The sequence below is a fragment of the Telmatherina bonti genome (assembly GCF_933228915.1).
Source record: "Telmatherina bonti genome assembly, chromosome: 12".
NCBI lineage: Eukaryota > Metazoa > Chordata > Actinopteri > Atheriniformes > Telmatherinidae > Telmatherina > Telmatherina bonti.
The window spans coordinates 6,490,741-6,518,624 of NC_136610.1; the positions used below are offsets into that span (position 1 = coordinate 6,490,741).

Consider the following 27,884-nt stretch of genomic DNA (forward strand, 5'->3'; position numbering starts at 1 on the left):
TGAGGAAATGTGTATGTGTGTGTGTGTGTGTGTGTGTGTGTGTGTGTGTGTGGTCTATACAGAAAACAAGAGTACAAAAAATTAACATTACTAAAACTGTACAATATTAAATATATAATAAATGAGAAACGATAACCATATTCAACTGGAAATGTGTTAACTTAATTAAATATACAATAAATCATCAAAATCCAGTGACGTTAGGAACCAAAAATCTCTGGCGCCATCTACCGGCGGTAAACCGCATCTGCACGGCCTACCGTCAACACGTGACCGTCACGTGACCATGATGCCCAATAAGAGCGTCTGGCGCGGTGAAGTAACATAATGCAAGGCAAGTACAAATAAATCAACTTAAAGTGGCTCTTTCATGCACATTTCATGCTATTTCATTTTAATAAGCAAGTCCAGAAGGTCTAGAAATAATCAAGCATTTTAAACAAACCCCTTTATTGATTTTGTATTGATCCTCTCAGATCTGCCAAATCAAAGTAGTTCCTCTGGAAATAATGTCAACAACAAACACATCTGTACATGTTCGAGTCCAAGTCAAACATGTTTTGTTCCTCAACCCTGTTTGTGTTGGAGCTACCAGACTAATTATTGAAACTGAGGTTAGTGAATAAGCAGTTAACATCTAACGGTGTTTTTATGATACATGTGATTCACATCACCAGATGAAATGTAACTTTTTTCTCCTTTAACTTTTGTTTTATGTAAAAGTGCTTTTTGTTGGTGCCTCAGTCATGGATTTCAGGTGAATGAATCGCTTTAGAGTTGAGTTTTAAAAGTTAATAAAAAAAAATAAATAAATAAAAAGTTTGTATATTTGAACGTCTGTAAATTTCAGGGGAATGAATCGTCTTCGAGTTGAGTTTTATGAAAGTTTTTACATTTGAACATGTAGTAGCATGTATTCCACAGCTGTTTAGTTTTGCCTGCAGACCCAGTGTGTGTTTGTGTGTTTTAGCTTCGGTGCAGGATGCATTGTGAGCGCACACAACACTGACACTGGTTATGTTAATGATCACGGCCGTATTAAAAGTGCACAAGCCCCTGAGCCCAGAGTGTTCCAGAGCACCCCTTCCCCATCCACAACATTGTGGAAATTCTGAATGAAACACTGTAAAATGACTTTTCTCACAAATCTCAGCCAGTGGTACCAGTAGCAACACACTGGAGACTGTGGTGTAACTATCTGGCTTTTAAGTACATAAAATAATAATACTGTCCATCCCAAGCACTAAAACATAGTTATGTGTCAGTGGATATTTTTTTATTTAGTTTCCTAAATGATTTTCTAAAAGCAGCTTAAAGTGATGTGATGTGCACGTGACTTAGAGAACCATGTTGCAAAATGACCCCCCCAAACGCCCCTTTACTGAACCCTGATCAACTGAGGACTGAACTGATCGGAACCTGCGCGCGCGTTACTGACGGTGTCCAGCAGGTGTCAGTCCTGACAGCCGCGCGCACCGCCTGCTGCTTCTGTCGCGTCACGGAAAAGCGATCAGCAGTCAATACAAGTCCACGGGGGTCTGATCGGTGATTAATAACAGTCTGCGCAGCTCCAGGAGGAGGGTCGCTCTTCAACTGTCGGCATTTACGCGTCTCACACGCCCTTGCCGTGCTTCTGCGCATGCGTAGTGCGCTCCGAAAGCGGAGACGGAGCCTCCTGGCCGTGCAGCTCTGAGTCCAAACCGTGTTGGATCACCGTCATCCAGCTGGAACCTGACAGAAAACCCCACCAGACCCCGCCAGACATCAGCCAGTGAAGGGAGACCGGGCCGGGGGACCGGGGGAGACCGCCTGTCTGGCCGCCTGCAGGCGGCATGAAGAGGCTTCCAGCTCCGCTTCCAAACGAAGCCTAAACACAGATTCACGGTTCTGGATCCACCGCAGAGATTTAAAAGCTGCTTTATGCTGTGAATACCGAGCTTGTCTCCAGCAGCAGAGGCTTCCAGGACGGAGGGAACAGATGTTGGCCTGCTGATGATGCTCCATGTCCTGCCAGTGTGACAGCAGAGTCCCCATGCCCTCACACTGGCATTCCTGCGCCTGACAGACAAAACGCAGGATTTACTGAACACTGGTAGGTATCCAAGCGTCTAAAGGACATTCAGCGACAGTAAACAACATCTGGAGGACATTCTGAGACAGGAGACAACATCTGGAGGACATTCAGAGACAGTAAATAACATCTGGAGGATATTCTGAGACAGGAGACAACATCTGGAGGACATTCAGAGACAGTAAATAACATCTGGAGGATATTCTGAGACAGGAGACAACATCTGGAGGACATTCAGAGACAGTAAATAACATCTGGAGGACATTCTGAGAAGGAGACAACATCTGGAGGACATTCAGAGACAGTAAATAACATCTGGAGGATATTCTGAGACAGGAGACAACATCTGGAGGACATTCAGAGACAGTAAACAACATCTGGGGGATATTCTGAGACAATAACAAACATCCAGATGTGACCTAAAGCAAATAACAAACACCTGGATGACATTAAGAGACGCTAACAAACATCTGGAGGACATTTATAGACAAACATCTGGAGGACATTCAGAGACAAACATCTGGAGGACATTAAGAGACAAACATCTGGAGGACATTTTTAGACAAACATCTGGAGGGCATTCAGAGACAAACATCTGGAGGACATTCAGAGACAAACATCTGGAGGACATTCAGAGACAAACATCTGGAGGACATTCAGAGACAAACATCTGGAGGACATTTATAGACAAACATCTGGAGGACATTTTTAGACAAACATCTGGAGGACATTTATAGACAAACATCTGGAGGACATTTATAGACAAACATCTGGAGGACATTTTTAGACAAACATCTGGAGGACATTTATAGACAAACATCTGGAGGACATTTTTAGACAAACATCTGGAGGACATTTATAGACAAACATCTGGAGGACATTCAGAGACAAACATCTGGAGGACATTAAGAGACAAACATCTGGAGGACGTTTATAGACAAACATCTGGAGGACGTTTATAGACAAACATCTGGAGGACGTTTAGCGTGACAGCAGGACATTTTGAGGTGAGAGACAAATGAAAATATTTGTCGGACATAAAAACGTTTTAATGGACGGACATTAAAGTGTTGAGCAGAGACAGAAGGAGGACAAGGAGAACACGTGGGACAGTAGGACACCTATGGACAGAACAGGACGTTGAACATTCAGGATAGAACCTTGTCAGAGGCGATGTAGAGAGGACATTCAGGGACACGTTGGGAGACGGACAGTCTCTATAAGACAGGAAGTGAAACTTTTTATTTCTGGCAGCTTGGATGTAACGAAACGACAACATGACGTCCCAGAAATGGACTTGTCTCTCCTTCCCGTCTGTACTGATCCTGGTGCTGGTCCAGATTCTGGTCCAGACCTGCTCTGTGTCCTCGGCCCGCTCAGACAGGAACACGCCGTTGGAAGAGAACGTGGGCGCCACGGTGAACGCCACAGTCCTGGATGGACGAGGAAACGCCGTCCACATGATGAGCAGCGATGACGGGACATACGGACAGAACTCCCCGAAAGTGGACACCAAGGGTCTCATCATCACACCTGCCCCGCACCACGGAGGTACCGACGTCTCACACACACACACACACACACACACCTGCCCCGCACCAAGGAAGTATCAACATCTCACACACACACGCACCTGCCCCGCACCACGGAGGTACCGACGTCTCACACACACACACACACACACACACACACACCTGCCCCGCACCAAGGAAGTATCAACATCTCACACACACACGCACCTGCCCCGCACCACGGAGGTACCGACGTCTCACACACACACACACACACACACACACACACACACACACACACACACACCTGCCCCGCACCAAGGAAGTATCAACATCTCACACACACACGCACCTGCCCCGCACCACGGAGGTACCGACGTCTCACACACACACACACACACACACACACACACACACACACACCTGCCCCGCACCAAGGAAGTATCAACATCTCACACACACACGCACCTGCCCCGCACCACGGAGGTACCGACGTCTCACACACACACACACACACACACACACACACACACACACCTGCCCCGCACCAAGGAAGTATCAACATCTCACACACACACACACCTGCCCCGCACCACGGAGGTACCGACGTCTCACACACACACACACACACACACACACACACACACACACACACCTGCCCCGCACCACGGAGGTACCGACGTCTCACACACACACACACACACACACACACCTGCCCCGCACCAAGGAGGTATCAACATCTCACACACACACACACCTGCCCCGCACCACGGAGGTACCGACGTCACACACACACACACACCTGCCCCGCACCACGGAGGTACCGACGTCTCACACACACACACACACACACACACACACACCTGCCCCGCACCAAGGAGGTATCAACATCTCACACACACACACACCTGCCCCGCACCAAGGAAGTATCAACATCTCACACACACACACACCTGCCCCGCACCACGGAGGTACCGACGTCACACACACACACACACACACACACACACACACACACACCTGCCCCGCACCAAGGAGGTATCAACATCTCACACACACACACACCTGCCCCGCACCAAGGAAGTATCAACATCTCACACACACACACACCTGCCCCGCACCAAGGAAGTATCAACATCACACACACACACACACCTGCCCCGCACCAAGGAAGTATCAACATCTCACACACACACACACCTGCCCCGCACCACGGAGGTACCGACGTCTCACACACACACACACACACACACACACACACACCTGCCCCGCACCAAGGAGGTATCAACGTCTCACACACACACACACCTGCCCCGCACCAAGGAGGTATCAACGTCTCACACACACACACACCTGCCCCGCACCAAGGAGGTATCAACGTCTCACACACACACACACCTGCCCCGCACCAAGGAGGTATCAACGTCTCACACACACACACACACCTGCCCCGCACCAAGGAGGTATCAACGTCTCACACACACACACACCTGCCCCGCACCAAGGAGGTATCAACGTCTCACACACACACACACACCTGCCGCGCACCAAGGAAGTATCAACATCTCACACACACACACACCTGCCCCGCACCAAGGAGGTATCAACGTCTCACACACACACACACCTGCCCCGCACCAAGGAGGTATCAACGTCTCACACACACACACACCTGCCCCGCACCAAGGAAGTATCAACGTCTCACACACACCTGCACACACACATCTGAACACACATACATCTAAACACACACATCTAAGAACACACACCCCTGCACACACCTGTTCAGGTGTTTTTCTTCTTGTCTGAAGAACAAACTTAAAGTTTTGATCAGTTCTGCTGAAGGTCTAAAGTCACATTCTGTTCATTGATGAGAGGTTCTGTCCGATTCCATTTTCTGTGGCTCTGACCGACCCGTTCTTCCATCAGAACCTGATATGAACTGAGCATGCTCAGATCCGACACCTGGCCTGGTGCGGGCCACCTTCACACCACCTCTAGGCTTTTAAATCACTTTGAATCCAGCTCTGCTCCACGTCTGGGATTCTGCTGGGGTCCGGTTTAGGACCCGTTCTGTTCTCTTTCTGGCCCTAGGATCGGTTCTGAAATGTTTACACCGATAATCATCCGTTATATGTGCCAGTCAAAAAGAAAGTGCTTTCTCCTTCGTAACTCTCCCGGCCAGTCTCAAGGACATCAAAGCCTGCTTGGTTCTAAAGGTTTAATATCTTAATGAGAAAAACCTGAAGGTGTTTCGTACCTGTGAGGTCTATGACCCAGCCCCCCGGTACCTGTGAGGTCTATGACCCCGCCCCCAGTACCTGTGGGGTTTATGACCCCGCCCCCTGGTACCTGTGGGGTTTATGACCCAGCCCCCCGGTACCTGTGGGGTTTATGACCCCGCCCCCTGGTACCTGTGAGGTCTATGACCCCGCCCCCTGGTACCTGTGGGGTTTATGACCCAGCCCCCCGGTACCTGTGGGGTTTATGACCCCGCCCCCTGGTACCTGTGAGGTCTATGACCCAGCCCCCTGGTACCTGTGGGGTTTATGACCCAGCCCCCCGGTACCTGTGGGGTTTATGACCCCGCCCCCTGGTACCTGTGAGGTCTATGACCCAGCCCCCTGGTACCTGTGGGGTTTATGACCCAGCCCCCCGGTACCTGTGGGGTTTATGACCCCGCCCCCTGGTACCTGTGGGGTTTATGACCCAGCCCCCCGGTACCTGTGAGGTCTATGACCCGCCCCCCGGTACCTGTGAGGTCTATGACCCCGCCCCCCGGTACTTGTTGGATTTATGACCCCGCCCCCCGGTACCTGTGAGGTCTATGACCCGCCCCCCGGTACCTGTGAGGTCTATGATCCCGTCCCCTGGTACCTGTGGGGTTTATGACCTTAAACTAATGCAAAGAATTTTATCACGTGCACTGATGCCTTTTTCTATCTATATATTATAAAATGAGTAAATACAAATAAAACTGTGAAAGAGCAGAAATCTGCTGACTTTACTTCCTGAAACTCCAAAGCACAAAAAACAGCAAATACTCAGTTTTAATGATCTCCAAACTACAATAAATCAGTGACATGGGAAAACAAATAAAAACATCATATTTTTTATGAGGGCTGCATAAAGAAGTTAGCACTGTGGCGTCACAGTAAGGTCGCTGGTTCGATCCTCAGTTGGCTGGTTTGGTCAGTGGTCTTTCTGTGTGGAGTTTGCATGTTCTCCCCGTGTATGTGTGGGTTCTCTCCGGGTTCTCCAGCTTCTTCCCACCATCCAAAGACATGCATGTTAGGCTAATTGGTTACTTTAAATTGCCCATAGGACTGAGTATGAGTGGTTGTTTGTCTCTGTGTGGCCCTGCGATGGACTGGCGAGCTGTCCTGGCGGTACCCTGCCTTTAGCCCAATGGCTGCTGGGATAAGCTCCAGCTTCCCTGCAACCCTCTATTGGACTAAGTGGTTTGGATACTGGATGGATGAATGGGTTTTTTTTTATGAAATGGTGCAAAAATCTGCAGTCAGTTACAGCAGCACACGGTTGTTATTGTCATTGATCGTAAATTGATCTGCAGGGGTGTTAACATATCAAACTACAGTATTACGCTAAATGTCTTTGTGATCTGAATGATTAGTGGCAGGTTTTTTCCCCAGATGTGGTTTCTGCAGCTTCCAGGAATTTCTCCATTTACTCCTCAAACGTCAATGTGCAATTCAGATAAAAATGTGCCGTCTATGTATTTGTGTTGGGGGGGGCTCTGCTTCACAGCCATGATAGTAAAAATAATACTGATAATATTAACTTCCAACCAGTACATTGACCTCTGCATTTTACTAATTTCCAGATACACCAGGAGCAGTAAGCTGACATGTTCTGGCGCTTGGGAAGCTTTTAGGACCTTTCTCGAGTCCCACAGTTTGGTCAAATAAAGTGATTGAAATACAGTTATAATCATGATGCTGTTTGACTTCAGTAAGTGTGGATAAATAAGGGTGCATTCACATCAGGATAGACTCTGTCCGATTGGAGACTTTGTTCCTTTGGACTGGGATGAAAATGCAACCAGACTAAAGATCTTGAGGGTGTTTTGTTTTTTGAAGAGCTTTTCAGTCCTCAAAGATCCTGAAGAACTGTGAGGTCTAGTATGCCTAATATGTGTTTCACGAATGGAGGTGTTAGTGTTCCACTGAAGTAGGCATGCTTCATTCATAGACTATGTATAAAAAGTAGGGCCCGACCGATTTGGATTTTTTATACCGATACCGATATAAAGACTTTAGAGCAGGCCGATGGCTGATAAATCCATCCACCAGAAAAAAATTCAAAAATATTACTCAAAGCTTAAACACTACATTCTAAGCTCATTGTTAAAGTCATGTCTACCTGTTAGACACCATGAACTATCTGAATTATTCACTGATTTAAAAAAATCTAAATACAGTTTTCTTATTCCACAGTGCCGACACACCCTCACTGTTTTATCAGCTGACCTCTTTCCTTCTTCATCGTATCTGACAGGGAAACCAAAGTGTTCCCACACAGGGGATTGGAATGAACTGAGGCGTTCAAGTTCCTCTGCTCGCCATGACCACGCTGCACTTGTGTGGAACTATTATGCACACAGCTTTTTTTTTAATTTTTATTTCACTCGGCATCCACGGTAGGCAGCCATGAGCAAGGATGACCCCGCCCCCGCTACTTATCTGTTGGATAAGTAGCGGGGGCGCCCAATTATATTTTTAACTGGGCAGTCTCATTAATGGATGCAGAAACAAATATATGACAAAAATAAATCAATAAAAAATCGGCAACTTTTTACCGATAGCCGATATCACCCTGGACCCCCATATCGGTCGATAATATCGGCCGGCCGATATATCGGTCGGGCCCTAATAAAAAGATGGACGGAGCCTCCGTGACATCACCCATAGGTCTCTGAAGAGCTGAATTGAAGCTCAGTGGGCGGTTCCTACCATCACCATCTTGGCAGGGGCATGCGTTTCATCTCGCCTGGAAAATACAAATATGGGCAAAGAGATGGAGCTGAGAGGGGGGGCTGTGAGCGTCATGGTGGATGATTGACATTGAGCGAACTCCGAGCTTTCTGTAGCTAAGAGCTAACCGAGGTAACCCGGAGATAACAGGAGCTAACCAGCTAACGGAGGTAAGCGGGCTAAAGCTAAGTCACATTGTTAACCGGATAAAACCGCAGTTCTTCTACGTTCTTCTGACTTGAAGCGGGAGATCGTGTACCTGTCAATCAAAAAGACACGCCCCTAGATATGCCATATTTAGAGATTAAATTACTTTTAAACGGGCGAGTTAGAAAAAAATTCACTCCCCCAGCCCCCTCAAACATGACTGAGAAAATGCAGGAAGGATTTCCCGACCCGGTTTGTTTGCCTCCTCCCGCTAAACAGCCGAGAAAGAGAAAATCGTTGGTGGAAAAAGCTGCAAATAAAAAAGCCTTGGATCACACAAGGAGCAAAACCAGAGGGGGAGGAGCCAGGACAGGGCGCCACTTTCACATCTTGCTAGATCCCCAACATTACATACCCCAGCTTTAATGTGAGGAAACAATTATATTTTACGTCTCAATTCAATTCAATTCAACTTTATTTATATAGCGTCAAATCACGGCAATGTCATCTCAAGACGCTTTACAGACAGAGGGGAAAACATAATGAAGGCCAATTCATAACAGCCTATATAAGGAAACCAACAGATTGAGTTGAGTCCAACTCAATCTCCCATCCTGAGCAAGCACACTGGCAACAGTGGGAAGGAAAAAACTCCCTTTTAACAGGAAGGAAACCTCCGGCAGAACCCGGCTCAGGACAGGCAGCCATCTGCCTCTGCTGTGTGGGGGGAAGAGGACAGAAAGACAACAGACAACAGGAACTGCTACTCCCGGCCAGGGAGACCTGCTGAGACAGGAGACATACATGTTAATGATGCAACACTGTTATGGGGGGGGGGGGGGGGGGGGTAAAAGAAAGAGATAAAGAGAAAAAGAAAGAAGCTCAGTGTATCAGGAAATGTCCCTCAGCAGTCTAAACCTATAGCAGCATAACTAAGGGATGCTAACCATCCCTAGCTATAGGACTTATCAAAAAGATAAGTCTTCAGCCTAGTCTTAAAGGTGGGGAGGGTGTCTGCTTCCCTAACACTAACTGGGAGCTTATTCCATAAGAGAGGGGCCTGATAACCAAAGGCTCTGCCTCCTGCTCGGCTCTTTGAGACTCTAGGAACCACAAGTAAGCCTGCAGTCTGTGAACGAAGTACTCTGCTTGGTATATAAGGAACAATGAGGTCTTTGATATATAGTGGTGCCTGGTTGTGGAGGGCTTTATATGTAAGGAGAAGGATTTTAAATTCTATTCTAGATTCAACAGGCAGCCAATGAAGAGAGGCTAAAACTGGAGAAATATGATCTCTCATGCTGGTTCTGGTCAGGACTCTGGCTGCAGAATTCTGGATCAGCTGAAGGCTTTTCAGGGCATATTTAGGACAGCCCAGTAATAGAGAGTTACAGTAATCTAGTCTCGAAGTAACAAAAGCGTGAACCAGTTTTTCTGCATCACTCCGAGACAGAATGTCCCTAATTTTGGCTATATTACGTAAATGAAAGAAGGCTGTTTTAGTAACCTGCTTAATATGTGGGCCAAAGGACAGGTCAGGGTCAAATATTACTCCAAGGTTTCTCACTGTAGCACTGGAAGCTAAAGTAATGCCATCCAGGTTCATTACAAAACCGGAAAATTTAGCTCTGAGTTTTTCAGATCCAACGAGAATTACTTCAGTCTTATCTGAGTTTAAGAGGAGAAAATTTCTAGACATCCAAGTCTTTATGTCTATGAGACAATTTTGTAGCCTATTGGGCTGATTTGTTTCATCTGGTTTAAAGGATAAGTATAGTTGAGTATCATCTGCCTAACAATGAAAGTTTATTCCATGCTGTCTAATAATTTTGCCTAAAGGGAGCATATATAGCGTGAAGAGTATTGGTCCAAGTACAGAACCTTGAGGAACTCCATGACTTGTTGACGCAACAAAGGAAATGATTTTTTGGTTAATTTGTGCTGCTAACACGGCTGAGAGGCTTCCCGTTATCTGGTTTGATGGCAGCATATCTCGCCGTTCAAGTTCAGTTAGAAGTCTGGAAAATAAAATCCATCAATGGGAAACTGATTGCAACAGCTTCATGCAGCGGAAATCTATTGGTTTTTCTCTGCATTAAAAGCTAGCTGCAGCAGCAGACGAGCCGGTTCCAGGACACCTGTTTATGTTTTTGTCACCAGCGTGCAAGTCAGGTGATCAGAGATGAAGCTGAGAAAGGTCTGTAGGAACTGTACGAATTCACCACAGACGGTGAATTCGGAGGAGTTGTTCATTTCGAACTCCTCTTACGTTGTCAGCCACCTGGAAAAACTGATCCTGGATCAGAATAAAAACAGTTGAAGGGTTTGTGATGACCTCTGTCAATCCCTTGTTTACTACTATAACCATGTGGAATGTCGCCACCATACCAGTTGAATCCCTGAAAACCAGTTCTCTCCAGTCCCTCATCCATCTGTCTGACAAACCAGTAGAGGCTCTGCAGATTTACAGCGTGGTTGTGTTGTTTTTACCTTTATCCTGTATTATTAAAGCTGTAGCTGATCAATAATGCTGGTTCAGCAGACGGAGCTGAAAGCACTGATGCAGCGTTTGATGTCAGTAGTGTAGCTTTAGTGTGGCAGCACGTTCTTCGCTCAGAAAAGTCGACAGTTTTATTCCCAGCAGCACAAGACTCTGTTTACGTGTCCTTCAGCAAGACATTGACGAGCGTCGACTGCACGAACAACTGAATGTAACTCTACAAGCCCAGAAAAACCACAGTTTGTGAAACCAGAATCAGAGATCAAAACAAACAGAACCAAATGAAGACTGAGGCAGATGAGAAATCTGGTTCTGAAAACCAGAACCAACAAGCATCACACGGGATTTACAGAACCAGCAGCAGTAACAGAACACCAGAACTGTGATTAAAACACACAAAGGAAGAAACACTGAGCCGTCACAACATCATGGATGCTCAAAGCGGTGTGTGCTTTTTCATTACAGAATATTGGATTCTACACAGTACAACACTGTGATATAATAAACACAGTGAAATAATAATAATAATCTGTATGTTACTGATGTAGGCTAAAATAAACAGTAATATCAGTGAATATTTAATAAAATATTATACATAACAATATAATATCCATAATACTGCCACGAGGTGGGCTATAGCACAATAAGCGGTATACTATATATAATGGTGACGATACGGGGTGTTCAGGCTGCTGCAGGGAGTGTCTGGTAGGCTGGTGCTCCTCCAAGGAGGAGTGACATGCAGAAATTTCTCTTCTAAGATTAATAAGATATAACAAAGATTTCAAAAAGTAAAGCGTGGAAATGTTAAAGCTACATCACGCAGAGTCATAATACCAATACTAGAAATAATGACAAGGACTCGTATTGACAATAGAAACTTAATATTATTCCGCTTATTCCGCTTCTATCCATAAATATGGACGTTCTAGCAGTTGTGTGCATGTTGTGTTTCTAGTTGTGGACGTTCTAGCAGTTGTGTGTATGTTGTGTTTCTAGTTGTGGACGTTCTAGCAGTTGTGTGTATGTTGTGTTTCTAGTTGTGGACGTTCTAGCAGTTGTGTGTACGTTGTATTTCTAGTTGTGGACGTTCTAGCCGTTGTGTGTATGTTGTGTTTCTAGTTGTGGACGTTCTAGCCGTTGTGTGTACGTTGTGTTTCTAGTTGTGGACGTTCTAGCAGTTGTGTGCATGTTGTGTTTCTAGTTGTGGACGTTCTAGCAGTTGTGTGTACGTTGTGTTTCTAGTTGTGGACGTTCTAGCAGTTGTGTGTATGTTGTGTTTCTAGTTGTGGACGTTCTAGCAGTTGTGTGCATGTTGTGTTTCTAGTTGTGGACGTTCTAGCAGTTGTGTGTACGTTGTGTTTCTAGTTGTGGACGTTCTAGCAGTTGTGTGTATGTTGTGTTTCTAGTTGTGGACGTTCTAGCAGTTGTGTGTATGTTGTGTTTCTAGTTGTGGACGTTCTAGCAGTTGTATGATTTTTGTGTTTCTAGTTGTGGACGTTCTAGCAGTTGTGTGTATGTTGTGTTTCTAGTTGTGGACGTTCTAGCAGTTGTATGATTTTTGTGTTTCTAGTTGTGGACGTTCTAGCAGTTGTGTGTATGTTGTGTTTCTAGTTGTGGACGTTCTAGCAGTTGTGTGTATGTTGTGTTTCTAGTTGTGGACGTTCTAGCAGTTGTATGATTTTTGTGTTTGTAGTTGTGGACGTTCTAGCAGTTGTATGATTTTTGTGTTTGTAGTTGTGGACGTTCTAGCAGTTGTATGATTTTTGTGTTTGTAGTTGTGGACGTTCTAGCAGTTGTGTGTATGTTGTGTTTCTAGTTGTGGACGTTCTAGCAGTTGTGTGTATGTTGTGTTTCTAGTTGTGGACGTTCTAGCAGTTGTGTGTATGTTGTGTTTCTAGTTGTGGACGTTCTAGCAGTTGTGTGTACGTTGTATTTCTAGTTGTGGACGTTCTAGCCGTTGTGTGTATGTTGTGTTTCTAGTTGTGGACGTTCTAGCAGTTGTGTGTATGTTGTGTTTCTAGTTGTGGACGTTCTAGCAGTTGTGTGTATGTTGTGTTTCTAGTTGTGGACGTTCTAGCAGTTGTGTGTACGTTGTGTTTCTAGTTGTGGACGTTCTAGCAGTTGTGTGTATGTTGTGTTTCTAGTTGTGGACGTTCTAGCAGTTGTGTGTACGTTGTGTTTCTAGTTGTGGACGTTCTAGCAGTTGTGTGTATGTTGTGTTTCTAGTTGTGGACGTTCTAGCAGTTGTGTGTATGTTGTGTTTCTAGTTGTGGACGTTCTAGCCGTTGTGTGTACGTTGTGTTTCTAGTTGTGGACGTTCTAGCAGTTGTATGTATGTTGTGTTTCTAGTTGTGGACGTTCTAGCAGTTGTGTGCATGTTGTGTTTCTAGTTGTGGACGTTCTAGCAGTTGTGTGTATGTTGTGTTTCTAGTTGTGGACGTTCTAGCAGTTGTGTGTATGTTGTGTTTCTAGTTGTGGACGTTCTAGCAGTTGTGTGTATGTTGTGTTTCTAGTTGTGGACGTTCTAGCCGTTGTGTGTACGTTGTGTTTCTAGTTGTGGACGTTCTAGCAGTTGTGTGTATGTTGTGTTTCTAGTTGTGGACGTTCTAGCAGTTGTGTGTACGTTGTGTTTCTAGTTGTGGAGGTTCCAGCAGTTGTGTGTATGTTGTGTTTCTAGTTGTGGACGTTCTAGCAGTTGTGTGTACGTTGTGTTTCTAGTTGTGGAGGTTCCAGCAGTTGTGTGTATGTTGTGTTTCTAGTTGTGGACGTTCTAGCAGTTGTGTGTACGTTGTGTTTCTAGTTGTGGACGTTCTAGCAGTTGTGTGTACGTTGTGTTTCTAGTTGTGGACGTTCTAGCAGTTGTGTGTACGTTGTGTTTCTAGTTGTGGAGGTTCCAGCAGTTGTGTGTACGTTGTGTTTCTAGTTGTGGACGTTCTAGCAGTTGTGTGTACGTTGTGTTTCTAGTTGTGGAGGTTCCAGCAGTTGTGTGTATGTTGTGTTTCTAGTTGTGGACGTTCTAGCAGTTGTGTGTACGTTGTGTTTCTAGTTGTGGAGGTTCCAGCAGTTGTGTGTATGTTGTGTTTCTAGTTGTGGACGTTCTAGCAGTTGTGTGTACGTTGTGTTTCTAGTTGTGGACGTTCTAGCAGTTGTGTGTACGTTGTGTTTCTAGTTGTGGACGTTCTAGCAGTTGTGTGTATGTTGTGTTTCTAGTTGTGGACGTTCTAGCAGTTGTGTGTATGTTGTGTTTCTAGTTGTGGACGTTCTAGCAGTTGTGTGTATGTTGTGTTTCTAGTTGTGGACGTTCTAGCAGTTGTGTGTATGTTGTGTTTCTAGTTGTGGACGTTCTAGCAGTTGTGTGTATGTTGTGTTTCTAGTTGTGGACGTTCTAGCAGTTGTGTGTACGTTGTGTTTCTAGTTGTGGACGTTCTAGCCGTTGTGTGTACGTTGTGTTTCTAGTTGTGGACGTTCTAGCAGTTGTGTGTACGTTGTGTTTCTAGTTGTGGAGGTTCCAGCAGTTGTGTGTATGTTGTGTTTCTAGTTGTGGACGTTCTAGCAGTTGTGTGTACGTTGTGTTTCTAGTTGTGGAGGTTCCAGCAGTTGTGTGTATGTTGTGTTTCTAGTTGTGGACGTTCTAGCAGTTGTGTGCATGTTGTGTTTCTAGTTGTGGACGTTCTAGCAGTTGTGTGTATGTTGTGTTTCTAGTTGTGGACGTTCTAGCCGTTGTGTGTACGTTGTGTTTCTAGTTGTGGACGTTCTAGCCGTTGTGTGTACGTTGTGTTTCTAGTTGTGGACGTTCTAGCAGTTGTGTGTACGTTGTGTTTCTAGTTGTGGAGGTTCCAGCAGTTGTGTGTATGTTGTGTTTCTAGTTGTGGACGTTCTAGCAGTTGTGTGTACGTTGTGTTTCTAGTTGTGGAGGTTCCAGCAGTTGTGTGTACGTTGTGTTTGTAGTTGTGGACGTTCTAGCAGTTGTATGATTTTTGTGTTTCTAGTTGTGGACGTTCTAGCCGTTGTGTGTACGTTGTGTTTCTAGTTGTGGACGTTCTAGCAGTTGTGTGATTTTTGTGTTTCTAGTTGTGGACGTTCTAGCAGTTGTGTGCATGTTGTGTTTCTAGTTGTGGAGGTTCCAGCAGTTGTGTGTACGTTGTGTTTCTAGTTGTGGACGTTCTAGCAGTTGTATGATTTTTGTGTTTCTAGTTGTGGACGTTCTAGCCGTTGTGTGTACGTTGTGTTTCTAGTTGTGGACGTTCTAGCAGTTGTGTGTACGTTGTGTTTCTAGTTGTGGACGTTCTAGCAGTTGTGTGTACGTTGTGTTTCTAGTTGTGGACGTTCTAGCCGTTGTGTGTACGTTGTGTTTCTAGTTGTGGACGTTCTAGCAGTTGTGTGTACGTTGTGTTTCTAGTTGTGGAGGTTCCAGCAGTTGTGTGTACGTTGTGTTTCTAGTTGTGGACGTTCTAGCAGTTGTATGATTTTTGTGTTTCTAGTTGTGGACGTTCTAGCCGTTGTGTGTACGTTGTGTTTCTAGTTGTGGACGTTCTAGCAGTTGTGTGTACGTTGTGTTTCTAGTTGTGGAGGTTCCAGCAGTTGTGTGCATGTTGTGTTTGTCGTCTGTTGAAGCAGCGGTGGTGTGTGTCTCTTGGAGACACTGCGGAGGTTTCCGGCTCGTGAAGGACTCGGCGTCTCCGCTCTGAAGTGTCGTGTTACAGTCAGGCGGTCCAAGGACACTGCAGCTTCTGGACAGAGCTGTGACTGCCGACTGGCTGCATCGTTGCTGTAAATCTCTCACACAAACATTCCCGCACGGAAACATGAAATGAAATATAAATCTCATTCACATAAAGGCTTTTTTTTTTTTTTTTTACCTTTTTGGAAAGTTCACTCAGATTTTTTATTAAACATTATATATAATTTTGTATTATAACATATAAAAAGTCATATTCACCAAAGTTTCAGCTCGATGAAGATGAATTTTATTCTGTCAAATGAAACATTTCATCTTTTATTTCAACCTGAAAGGTGAACAAGTCAAAGAAACAGGATATAATTAAATCAGCTGGTTCACCATGGTTTTAATCTAATGAGGTGGTCTGTTTGTCACCTGGTGAGCTGCTCCGTCGGCGCCGTGGTGGGATGGTTTGGAAGAACCACTGCCTGACAGCAGGGAGGTTCCTGGTTCCAATCGGACCTTTTTGTGTGGAGTTTGCATGTTGTCCTTGTGTATATGGGCGTAACGGTCTGGATGCCCCCCACATTTTTCTCATTTGTGCCCTCTGTCTCTCATACTTTTCTTTAGCCATTGCAACCATTTAATCAACCGTTAATATGTAGTAACTTGTTTTTCCAAGCCGTCTTTAAATGCACCATGATCATACACATGCCGTGGTGGAGACGTTCTGCTGAGCTGTGCTGCACGATGTGGGTCAGAATCTTGTTCAGGAAACCAACCAAAGTCTGCAAAGACTTTGCAGTTTTTTCCAAACAAAGCCTGTAAGTTGACTGATGCTTTTTCAGGTAATGTTAGCTGCACGATGACTAGTTAATACATACAGTTTTAAGCTAGTTAACAAGAGTACTAATCTTAAACCTATGTTACATCATTTGCTAATTTGTTTATACTAGAAATAAACAAAGTGCTCTTTCATTTCAGTCCTGGGCTTGTGCTCACTGTTGCTTTCCACATATTAAAAAGGAGTGTTTTTTTGCCACAATGGAGAGAACAAGTCCAGTAAGGAGAGGATCAGAGGCTAGATGCAAAGGCCGCCATGCAGGGTCTGCACGGTAGAAAGAGAATAAAGGTGACTGAGAGCAAATATCTTTGTCTTAAAAGTGACTTTGAGGTTCATTTCTGCAGTTCTAAACCGTCTGATACATGAATTATTAATAAACAATTCCACATATTTCACATGCAATATTTTACTGCTACTGACATGTACAGACACTTTTCTTTGTCTTTAATATTATTTGGTTTTTTTTATTTAGTTATTTATTGTATCTATTCTGTAGAAATATTTATAAAATAATATATTGTCATCTTGATATAATACAAATATCCTCTAAAAGCTGACTTAATATCATCTTGACATGTTTATAACTGAGGTAAAGTTGGTAATAACATGTACGTGTACATATGAAATATTCCCGTGTCCCTCGATCTGTGGTGTCAAGAGGAATTTCCTGTACTTTTCCACAAAATCTTCAGTGAGTGGCATTGTGTTGGTTGACTCTCCTAATGTCCACTAAAGGGGCAAAATTGCAAATGAATGAATATACTAAGAAACAACCTTTAAATAGGTTTACACTTTGGTGGACACGACGCATCGAAGGGTTAAAGGCAGCAGGTATCGGCCATTTTCTTTATCTTGATTATTCTGCACATCTGTCCATCTTATTTTCCCAAAATATTGATGTGTTTAGTTTGTATCACTTTCTGTTTTCATGGTGTTTTATTATGAGGCTTGTTATCTTGTCTCTTCCATTGGGTTTTGTGTGCGAGGTATAATGCTTCTTTACTGAACCTTTCATGTTCGGTGTTGTTATGATCTGGCTACTTTGTAGATCAGCGGTGCCCAAGTCGGTGCTTGAGGGCAGCTGTCAAGCATGTTTTCCATGTATCCCTGCTCCAACAAACCTGGCTTCCATTAAATGGATCCAACAGCCAATAAACTTCTAAACAATGACTGATTAATTTGAGTCAGGTGTGTTGGAGCAGGGGTGCATGGAAAACTTGCATGATTGTGGCCCTCGAGGACCTGAGTTGGACACCCCTGCTGTAGATGTTTAGACAGTTATTGTGTCAGAGATTGACAGCTAAAACTTTTTAGATTCTGTTTGTTTATAAAGAACCAAAGCCAGTCCCCCACTGCTGTACTGCGGAGAGGTATGATTGAACGCAAGAGGACTTCCTAGTTAGGTGGTTTGTATTTCAGGTAGTTGTATGTTCAGTCTTTCACCTGGTCAGGTGCTGGACAGGTGGTCAGTCTCCAGGATGAAACTGATGAAGAGCATGTCAACTGCCCAGAGACTCCAACATGTGTCGACATGTCAGTGCAAGCAAAAGTTTGTCTTTTTTCTTTTAAAACACCAATACATGTAATTCATGTGAGCGTCACCATGGCAACTCACAATGGTGGGTCTGTTTATCAGGAAGACAACATCAGCTTAGCTATTTCTTCATGTCCAATCTGATGAGAATGAAGATTACAGCCAGGAGAAGTTCAACCAAACACAACTGACCATAAATAAATGAAAATAAATAAAAACTAGCTTGAACGAAGGAAGTGCTTAATTACAGCAGAGAACGTTGGGATGTGAATGAGGAGAAGCAGCTGTCAGCGGAGTCTAAAAGTAACTCATCTCAGTTTACGGAGCAGCATCCGGCCGGCAGACTGCAGCAGCTGAAACTCTAAACAGGACGAACACCGATCCTGGATCAGCTTGTGCTTGTTAACCTGTGAAGAGCACACCTGAGACGTCTGATTGGACAGGACCTTTCGGGCCTGATACCTGGAGCTATTGTCAGATAGAACACTGATCCAAAGGAGAGGATCCGACATGACAGTGTCTGCTGGGAAAACTGAATTCGCTTCCGAATGAGTCGTGGGATCAGGGATCCGATCCCAGGAGCACCTAGTGGTCATCTGTGGTATTACACATTTCCTGCTGGTTACTTCTATCTTTTGAGGAACACTTTTCATGACAACAGATTTTTTTTCTGGTTATTTGAGACATTAAAATGATGTTCTCATAAAGCCAGTGTCAAGTCTTTTAAAACCAGAGAGATCTGTTTCTTTCTGTGTCCCTGGGAAAACCTCTGCCGTGGTCCGTCTCTTATAGACCTATTTCTGCTCTATGCTAAAAGAGGATAAAATCCTTTCTTCATTCCTCTTCTGCATCCTTCATATGCATATTCAGTTTGTTGGACGCACGCCTTGACCTTGCTGCCGTACCCGACCCTTTCGGATTCGCCTAACCCTCCTGACCGATGATTTGTTTTCAGTACCGTCACTGATCCACATATCCTAGTGAGATTCTGTGTAGACGCCCACAATCTGCAGTTGTGATTCAGATATTGATCTCTGATCTGATTGTCTGTGAGGCTATCCTGCCTGAGAAGACAAGCTCAGGGGTTAAATGTGTTAGTTTGTATTATAATGTGTTAACATGATTGATTATGGTCACCAGAATGTTGACTGACGAGATAAAATCTTTTGTTTTACTGCGACTAGTTTGAGCTTCCTGAAGACGCAGTCTGATGTTCAGTAACCATGACAACATTTTTGTCTCCCCAGTGGTGGACCGGCAGGGCTGTGATCCAAACACTCGCTTCCTGGTTCCTCCTCGGAGCGTCCACTGGGTGGCGCTGCTGCAGAGAGGAAACTGCACCTTTAAAGAGAAGATCCTGAAGGCAGCGGCTTACAACGCCACGGCGGTGCTGATCTACAACAACTCCACCGAGAACACCGTCAAGATGGGACACGAAGGTCAGAGTCCAGCACAGACCACCTTGATTCTGACAGACCTGAGACCAGCAGACAGAGCTGAGACTAAGAACTCAAACCAACATACTGACCAAAGGCCAGCAAAGACATCTGAACCCAGTATATAGACCTGAGACCAGAAGATAGACCCGAGACCAGGATATAGACCTAAAACCAAGACCTAACACCAGCAGACAGACTTTAAATCAGAAGAAAGATGTGTCACCAGCTCTGCAGGATTCTGACACAAGGAGGGCAGAAGCAGAGCAAGGTGTGAGTGATCTGTGGCTTCAGGTCTAAATATAGACAAGCATCATTATTGATGAGGTCACAGTGACCTCACTGTGTGTGTGTGTGTGTGTGTGTGTGTGTGTGTGTGTGTGTGTGTGTGTGTGTGTGTGTGTGTGTGTGTGTGTGTGTGTGTGTGTGTGTGGTTGGCTCAGAAGGATGAATCATCCTGACTGGGACTGAATATTAAATTCAAACAGAAAATAAAGGAATGAACTGGACTCCCTCCTTTCTGTTGCCATGACAACGGGAACCAGCTGATTTGGTCCGATTCCAAGGAGCTTAAAAGTCAATATTTGGTCTGTATTCTTCATCACAGTCTGAACTCTTTGTCACTTTCAAGTTCAAATTTAATTTTCAATTTACAGCAAAATGAAGTGATTTAATATTTTTCGTCATCAATACAAATACATTTAAAATGTGGATAAACAAGTATTATCAGAGAAGATATTTATTTAGCTACATATGTATTATATAACACTACACCCAGATTTCTGGCCTGGTTGGTGGTTTTTAGGTCTGAATTCATCGCTACACCCATATTTCTGGCCTGGTTGGTGGTTTTTAGGTCTGAATTCATCGCTACACCCATATTTCTGCCCTAGTTGGTGGTTTTTAGGTCTGAATTCATCGCTACACCCAGATTCCTGGTCTGGTTGGTGGTTTTTAGGTCTGAATTCATCGCTACACCCAGATTCCTGGTCTGGTTGGTGGTTTATAGGTGTATAGAATAAAGCTGTGAATCATTTCTCTCTGGCTTCAATCACAATCACCTCAGATTTAATTTTAACTGAACAAAATTTGGCACATCCAGTTCTCCTTGATGGATTCACCAATTTGTACAAGTCCTTGGACCTCTGGTAGTAATGTAAATAAATCTGTGTGTCGTCTGTGTAGGTGCAGTACCTGATGTTGTTATACTGTATAAACTGTGCCAGCGGGAGCTTGTGGATGTTAAACTGAAGAGGCCCCAGTATGAAACCTTGAGGAACTCCACATTTAATTTAATTTTTGTCTGCTCAGATTTAAAGTTACATATTAACACAAAGTACTGCCTGTTCTCTAAGTACGTTTTGGACCAGTTTAGTACGGCGCCAAAGAAGCCTATCCATCTCTGCGGTTGTTGGGGTAATATATTCTGGTCAGCTGTGTCAAACCCAACACTGATGCCCAGTAACTGACAGATTTTTCCATCATCTGTACTCAAACATATTTTTATTGATCACTTTTGTCAGAAAAGTCTCAGGCAAGGTACATTATTTTCATTGAAAAGAACACAGGGCACACCACAAACTGAAAATATTGAAAAATTAAAGTCTGTAGCCAATATTAACAACATGAAGTTTTTCTTGTCAAAGTGTCTTGAAGATCATTTACAGTGGCACACCTGACAATCTCTCAAGGCACACCACTGTGCCACGACAGTGTTGAAAAACACAGAATTGGATTATGAAAAACAGCTTTTTCAATTATCTCCCTTAAAACTGTAGGATTTGATGTCGGCCTGTGGTGGTTGTTCTGTGTCTTTTTTTACTATTTTACCATACTAGCATCCTCTTTAAAACTGCTGGAAAGATAAAAATGATCACACATGTAGGAAGTTGGTGAGACGATGCTGTATGAATGCTGAGGGTGGGATAGTCGGCCAGATTGTTAACTGAACCAGAACCTTTTCAGTCTGGTGTTATAGTATTGTTCTGGTCCTTATTGTGGTTCTCTGTGCAGGTACTGGTGACATAGTGGCAGTGATGATCACTGAGGTGTACGGTAAAGAGATCCTGGCTCACCTGGAGCGGAACCTGACGGTCCTGGTCTCCATTGTGGTGGGTCAACGTGGTTCCACCAAAAACATCAACCGTGGCTCGCTGGTCTTCGTCTCCATCTCCTTCATCGTCCTCATGATCATCTCATCTGCTTGGCTCATATTCTACTTCATCCAGAAGATCCGCTACAGCAGCGCACGCGACCGCGGCCAGGTAAGCTGCTGGTGGAGTCACTTCATGATCACACCGGTGTTCTCATGGAAACCTAACGCTCTCTCGTCTCCCTGCAGCGCCGTCTCAGCGACGCTGCCAAGAAAGCCATCGGGAAGATGACGACCAGGACGGTGAAGAAAGGAGACAAGGTAAACACCTGGCAGTTGTTGTGCACACGGCCAGGTCCGTCGTACTTTCCCGCCACTTTCATCAGCTGTTTTATTAATCAGTTTGCATCAGCAAAAATGTGGCAGCGGCGACTTTCTGCTTCATGCTTCTCTGTGTTAACCACGCCCACCTCAAATGTCCAACCAATCACACGATACTTCTCAGAACCCAACGAGAAAGTTCTGCCAGCCGACGTATTTAGATCTGCCTTTAACCACGTCTGCGAGAACAATGATTTGAGAACATGAAAAAAGTCCCTGCTCCTTGCGGAGTGTGTAGCAGACTTAAGTTTAACATCTTCTGTTTGTGTGTGTGTGTTTGCAGGAAACAGATCCAGACTTCAACCACTGTGCAGTTTGCATTGAAGCATACCAGCTGAACGATGTGGTTCGGATTCTGCCGTGCAAGTGAGTCCAGCACTCACAGGATGACTAGTGGGCTTGGTCCTGCTGTTGTTCTAGACTTTGTCTCTGGACTTTTGTTGTGCTCCCTTATCGCACCCTGGCGGGCCATCCTGATAGTCTAAATCACCCAAACCCAAATGCTGTGAACAAAACTCCTTGACCAGACCCCGGACATCTGGTGGGGGTTTTTCCATGAAACTGAATTTAGAAAAAGTCTTGATTTAAGCAATAAGTCTGGCTCAGCTCAGAGGGAGTTCTCTCCCATCATCTTGGAGTAAAAAGTCCCATCCAGGGACAGACTGGAACATAAACCGCCATTTTCACCACTAACCTTTGAGCTCCATTAAATGTAAATATCAACCATGCAGCTCCTAAAAGCCACTAAAACTATGCAGTGAGTTAGTAGGAACCAGTGAGAGAAGACGTGTTAAATGCTTACATAAAGATAAAACTTTATCACACCCACAATTTTTGCATTTCCACAACTCAGTAGAGAAAAACTGTAGACTGTATATAAAAAGATGGACGGAGCCTCCGTGGCGTCACCCATTGGTTTCTGAAGAGCTGAACTGAAGTTCAGTGGGCAGTTCCTACCATCCCCATCTTGGCAGGGCATGTGTGTCGTCTTGCACGAAAAATACAAATATGGGCAAAGAGGTGGAGCTGAGAGGGAGGCTGTGATCGTCATGGTGAATGATTGACATCGAGCGAACTCTGAGCTGCCTGTAGCTAAGAGCTAACCGGGCTAACCTGGAGATAACAGGAGCTAACCAGCTAGCAGAGGTAAGCGGGCTAAAGCTAAGTCACGTTGTTAACCGGCTAAAAACCGGTTGTTCTATGTTTTTCTTATTACTTAAGCGGGAGATCACGTACCTGTCAATCAAAAGGACACGCCCCTAAATATGCCAAACTTTGAGATTAAATTACTTTTAAATGGGCGAGTTCCAAAAAAATTCACTCCCCCCACAGTTGTCATGAAGGTAAACCTGACCTGTTAAACGGAAAATGGATTTTTGTACCAGGCTGTTTATTTCTGCTGTAAACATGTTTATTTCTGCTGTGAAGTTGGTCTTTTTAACATGGGAGTCTATGGGGATTCGCTCTGTTTTGGAGCCAGCCCCTAGTGGATGAAGGGGGAACTGCAGTTTTATGCACTTCCGCATAGGCTTCACTTTTAACCACAGAAGGCTCCATCCAGCTTTCAGATGAGAAAAACAGTAAGAAAATATAAAGTACAAACACATTTATATACATTTAATATACCTCAGACAACTTGTGATGGATTGTCGAGCTGTCCAGGGTGTACCCTGCCTTTCGCCCAAAGACTGCTGGGATAGGCTATATCGACACTGCAGAACGTTGCTGGATTTTAGAGCAGCATTCATTGTTCAGACTTATCCCCAGTGTAATGGTTTCTGGGAAGGTCACCAGGAGCGTGTTCAGACAGGCAGCTCCATGTGTTTCCTACCTCTGCCTTTATTCTCCGTCTCTGTCCTGCTTCTTTACTTTTAACATGAGACCGTCTGTCTTACGCAGACATGTCTTCCATAAAGCGTGCGTGGATCCCTGGCTGAACGAACATTGCACCTGTCCTATGTGCAAACTCAACATCCTCAAAGCTCTCGGCATCATGGTGAGTCTGACATCACCGGCTGCAGACCAGGTGAGTCTGAAGGACACCTGGAAATGACTGTCTTTGTCCTGCGTCTGTCCTCAGACCAGTCTCCCCTGCATGGACAGTGTGGTGCTGGATGTGGAGCATCTGGGTGTCAGTCAGCCTTCTGGCAGCCAGAGGGCGCCTCTGAGTGACAACAGCCAGCCGTCCATCAGCCTGGAGCCGCTTAGCCCCCCCCACACTGAGGCCACGCCCAGGACACCTGCTGACATCACTATCGCCGTTACAAGTAAGAGACTACCAGAGCGACACCAATCCCGTTCCTGATGGTTAACTGCTTCCTGGTCCCATGTTCTCCACGTTCTCCTGGTTCCATGTTCTCCATGTTCCATGCTCTCCTGGTTCTATGTTCTCCATGTTCTCCTTGTTCTATGTTCTCTTGGTTCTCTTGGTTCTATCTTTTCCATATTCCATGTTCTCCTGGTTCAATGTTGTTCTGGTTCCATGTTCTCCATGTTATCCTGGTTTTATGTTCTCCATGTTATCCTGGTTCTATTTTCTCCATGTTTTTGTGATTCTATGTTCTCCGTGTTCTCCTGGTTCCATGTTCTCCATGTTCCATGCTCTCCTGGTTCTATGTTCTCCATGTTCTCCTTGTTTTATGTTTTCTGTGTTCTCTTGGTTCTATCTTCTCCACGTTCTCATGGTTCCATGTTCTCCTGGTTCAATGTTGTTCTGGTTCCATGTTCTCCATGTTATCCTGGTTCTATTTTCTCCATGTTTTTGTGATTCTATGTTCTCCATGTTATCCTGGTTTTATGTTCTCCATGTTATCCTGGTTCTATGTTGTCTGTGTTCTCTTGGTTCTATCTTCTCCACGTTCTCATGGTTCCATGTTCTCCTGGTTCAATGTTGTTCTGGTTCCATGTTCTCCATGTTATCCTGGTTCTATTTTCTCCATGTTTTCGTGATTCTATGTTCTCCATGTTATCCTGGTTTTCTGTCCTCCATGTTATCCTGGTTCTATTTTCTCCATGTTTTTGTGATTCTATGTTCTCCGTGTTCTCCTTGGTTCCATGTTCTCCATGTTCTCCTTGTTCTATGTTGTCTGTGTTCTCTTGGTTCTATCTTCTCCACGTTCTCATGGTTCCATGTTCTCCTGGTTCAATGTTGTTCTGGTTCCATGTTCTCCATGTTATCCTGGTTCTATTTTCTCCATGTTTTCGTGATTCTATGTTCTCCATGTTCGCTTGGTTCTATATTCTCCACGTTCTCCTGGTTCTATTTTCTCTATGTTGTCCTGGTTCCATGTTTACCATGTTCTCCTGGTTCTCTAGGTGGTGGTCACTTCTTCAACAGGAATTCGGTGTCTCCTCGCAACATCATCTGTGAGATGGAGCTGCCAGACATCCAGGCTTCACTCGATCTCTATGATGACAACAAGTCATGAGTCTTGTCGTCATGGTTACAGCCCATCTCCAGCACCGACTCAGCTGCTGGGAAATGGACGATCTTTACTGGACCCGGAGGGTTTTCACAGAACGTTTCCTGTTGGAATGTGGGGTGGTACTGGGAGGAGTTCTGGTGAAAACATCCTCCTCCTTCAGACTAAACAGAACCTGGTCTTGATCCTCATTTTGAGTCCCGGTTTGGATCTTGGTCTCAGTTTAGACTGGTTAAGTCATGTTTTTATTTCAGTTTTAGATTAAAACTATATCCTGAAATCCAGAACCATCTGCAGTCCAGGAACAACATGATCCAAGATCCGTTGTATAGCTGGAGTTGATGTTAGCATTGAGTTCCTGGGAAGGTTTCAGAGCCTCAAGACGTCCTGACAAAACCATAAAAGTGCTCTTCCTCTCCTAGAATGACAGTTTATTTCCTTTATTAAACTTTTGTGGGAAACTGATAAGTAACCAGAAACTTGAAGAAAGTTCTACGTTTTTATGTATTTCGACAAGTGTTCCCAGGTTCTAAGCAGGTTCTGTGTTCTATGTATGAAACATAAGTAAAAGGTTCCTGGTTCCCTGATGAGAGCTTTCTGGGAACTATAAGAAGACCCTTAAAAGCTGAATTTGTTTCTGGAAATGGTTCCTGGGAACGTTTGCTGGTACCGAAAAGCTCAAAGGAATTCTTTCAAAACACACGTTCCTACAGATGCCCCTGGTGATGTTCCCGAGTGCCTAAAAGGGTTCCTGGAATGGCTTCTTGGAGTCTCACTTGGATTTTTCTGTTCCAGGAAAAGTTTCTGAGTCCCTAAAGATGCCCTGTGGCTTTCTGGAAAAGTTCCTTGTGTAAGATAGGTTCTGAAACATTTCTGTGACCCAAAAAAGCTAACGTGTTCCTCCACAAAGGTTCTTCATATGGTTCCTGTAAGTTTGACTCCTTTTGTTCCCGGAAAACAGATCAAATGTTAGACCTGCACTTAGATGGACCTTCCAGCTGGACCAGAACCAGAGCAGACACAAAGAACCTGGACCTAGAAAAGTTCCTGTCAGTGTTTTCTGATGTTCTATGTTCAGTCATCATCACTCAGCCTCTCAGCATGAATAACCTGACCTCCTGATTGACTGATTGATGATTGCATCATTAACAGGCTCTGTGTTCAGACCTAGACCTGAATCGGTGCCTCTTGTCTGTAAATACGGACTGAGCTTCCTCTCCCTCATCATATGGAACCAGAGGATGTCCTGGATGTAGACCGGGACACAGGTCCCCTGCAGGAAACAATCATATGGACTTTAACCGTGTTAACCCCCCGTAGAGAAACAAGTTTCTCTGTAGAACAAAGAGGCGTTAGATTTAAAGAAACAGTCCAACATGTCAGAAACCCCTGATGTCTGGAACGTTCTCTGTTCTCCGACCTCTGACAAAACATGTTTCATGCTCCGATGTAACTCAGAGGAGGAAACGGGGTCTTGTCCGGGATCTGGTCGGTCTAGCTTAGCACAAAGACTTTCAGAGGGAAACTGGTAAAATCTGTCTCTGGTTTAATCAGCTGTTGGCTCCGGCAGTGTGATGATGTGTCTCAGTAAGCTGCTGGACCACCAGAACACATCGGTCCTGAAGGTCCAGGTCTGTGGACCTCTCCTGGACGGATTCAGGACCATTCTACCAAGACCCCCCAGCCGTTGAATAAACCAGTTTGTGATCACTAGACGAGGTTGTTGTTGACATCAGAGGGTTTCCTGAAGTGACGGACTGCTCCTTTAACGTGTATTAAACAACTTATTAAATAACCACCTGTAATCATTCACTATATAAACAGTATTATTATACCATCTATAATCAGACTGATCAATCAATATTATCTCTAAAGTGACCTGAAGATGTCCTGAGAGACGCTCAGCTGCTGTCTTTGTTTGTCCTCGTATGTCTGTCTGTCTGTCCTTGTTTCTGTGTCTAATGGTGATGATGATAATGAGGAAGGAGGGTGTATGATGCTTTGAATCCATTGTGTCTTGACTGCCTCAACATCAAGTGTCATCATTAAACTTTCTTTATTGTGTTTAAATCCAGTCTCTGCTCGTTTGTCACCGTTTGGCGTTAAACCGGCTTCTGTCAGGTCTCTTCGTCCTGGGGAAGGTCTTCATCGGTTGGGTCTGAGGGGTTAGTCTGGGGTTGGAGACAGTTCTGTTACAGGACAAGAAAACTTTGGTCTTTGTGCTTTATCTTGGCACTCGGTCTAGAACCTTGCGAGGGCAAATCCCTCTCTACATATAAACAGTTTTGT

At 44.6% G+C, this 27,884-nt stretch overlaps 1 protein-coding gene across 1 annotated transcript; it reads left to right on the forward strand.

Annotated features, from left to right (window-relative positions):
- Positions 1-1,535: 1,535 nt before the first annotated feature.
- On the forward strand, positions 1,536-27,578 carry rnf130 (ring finger protein 130). The gene is made up of 8 exons (XM_079250378.1): positions 1,536-3,622; positions 19,512-19,703; positions 21,714-21,964; positions 22,042-22,113; positions 22,457-22,539; positions 24,073-24,169; positions 24,254-24,440; positions 25,489-27,578. Exons 1-8 carry the CDS (start codon positions 3,349-3,351, stop codon positions 25,599-25,601), a joined length of 1,269 nt encoding a protein of 422 aa, XP_079106504.1. The 5' UTR covers positions 1,536-3,348; the 3' UTR covers positions 25,602-27,578.
- The last annotated feature ends 306 nt before the right edge of the window (positions 27,579-27,884 follow it).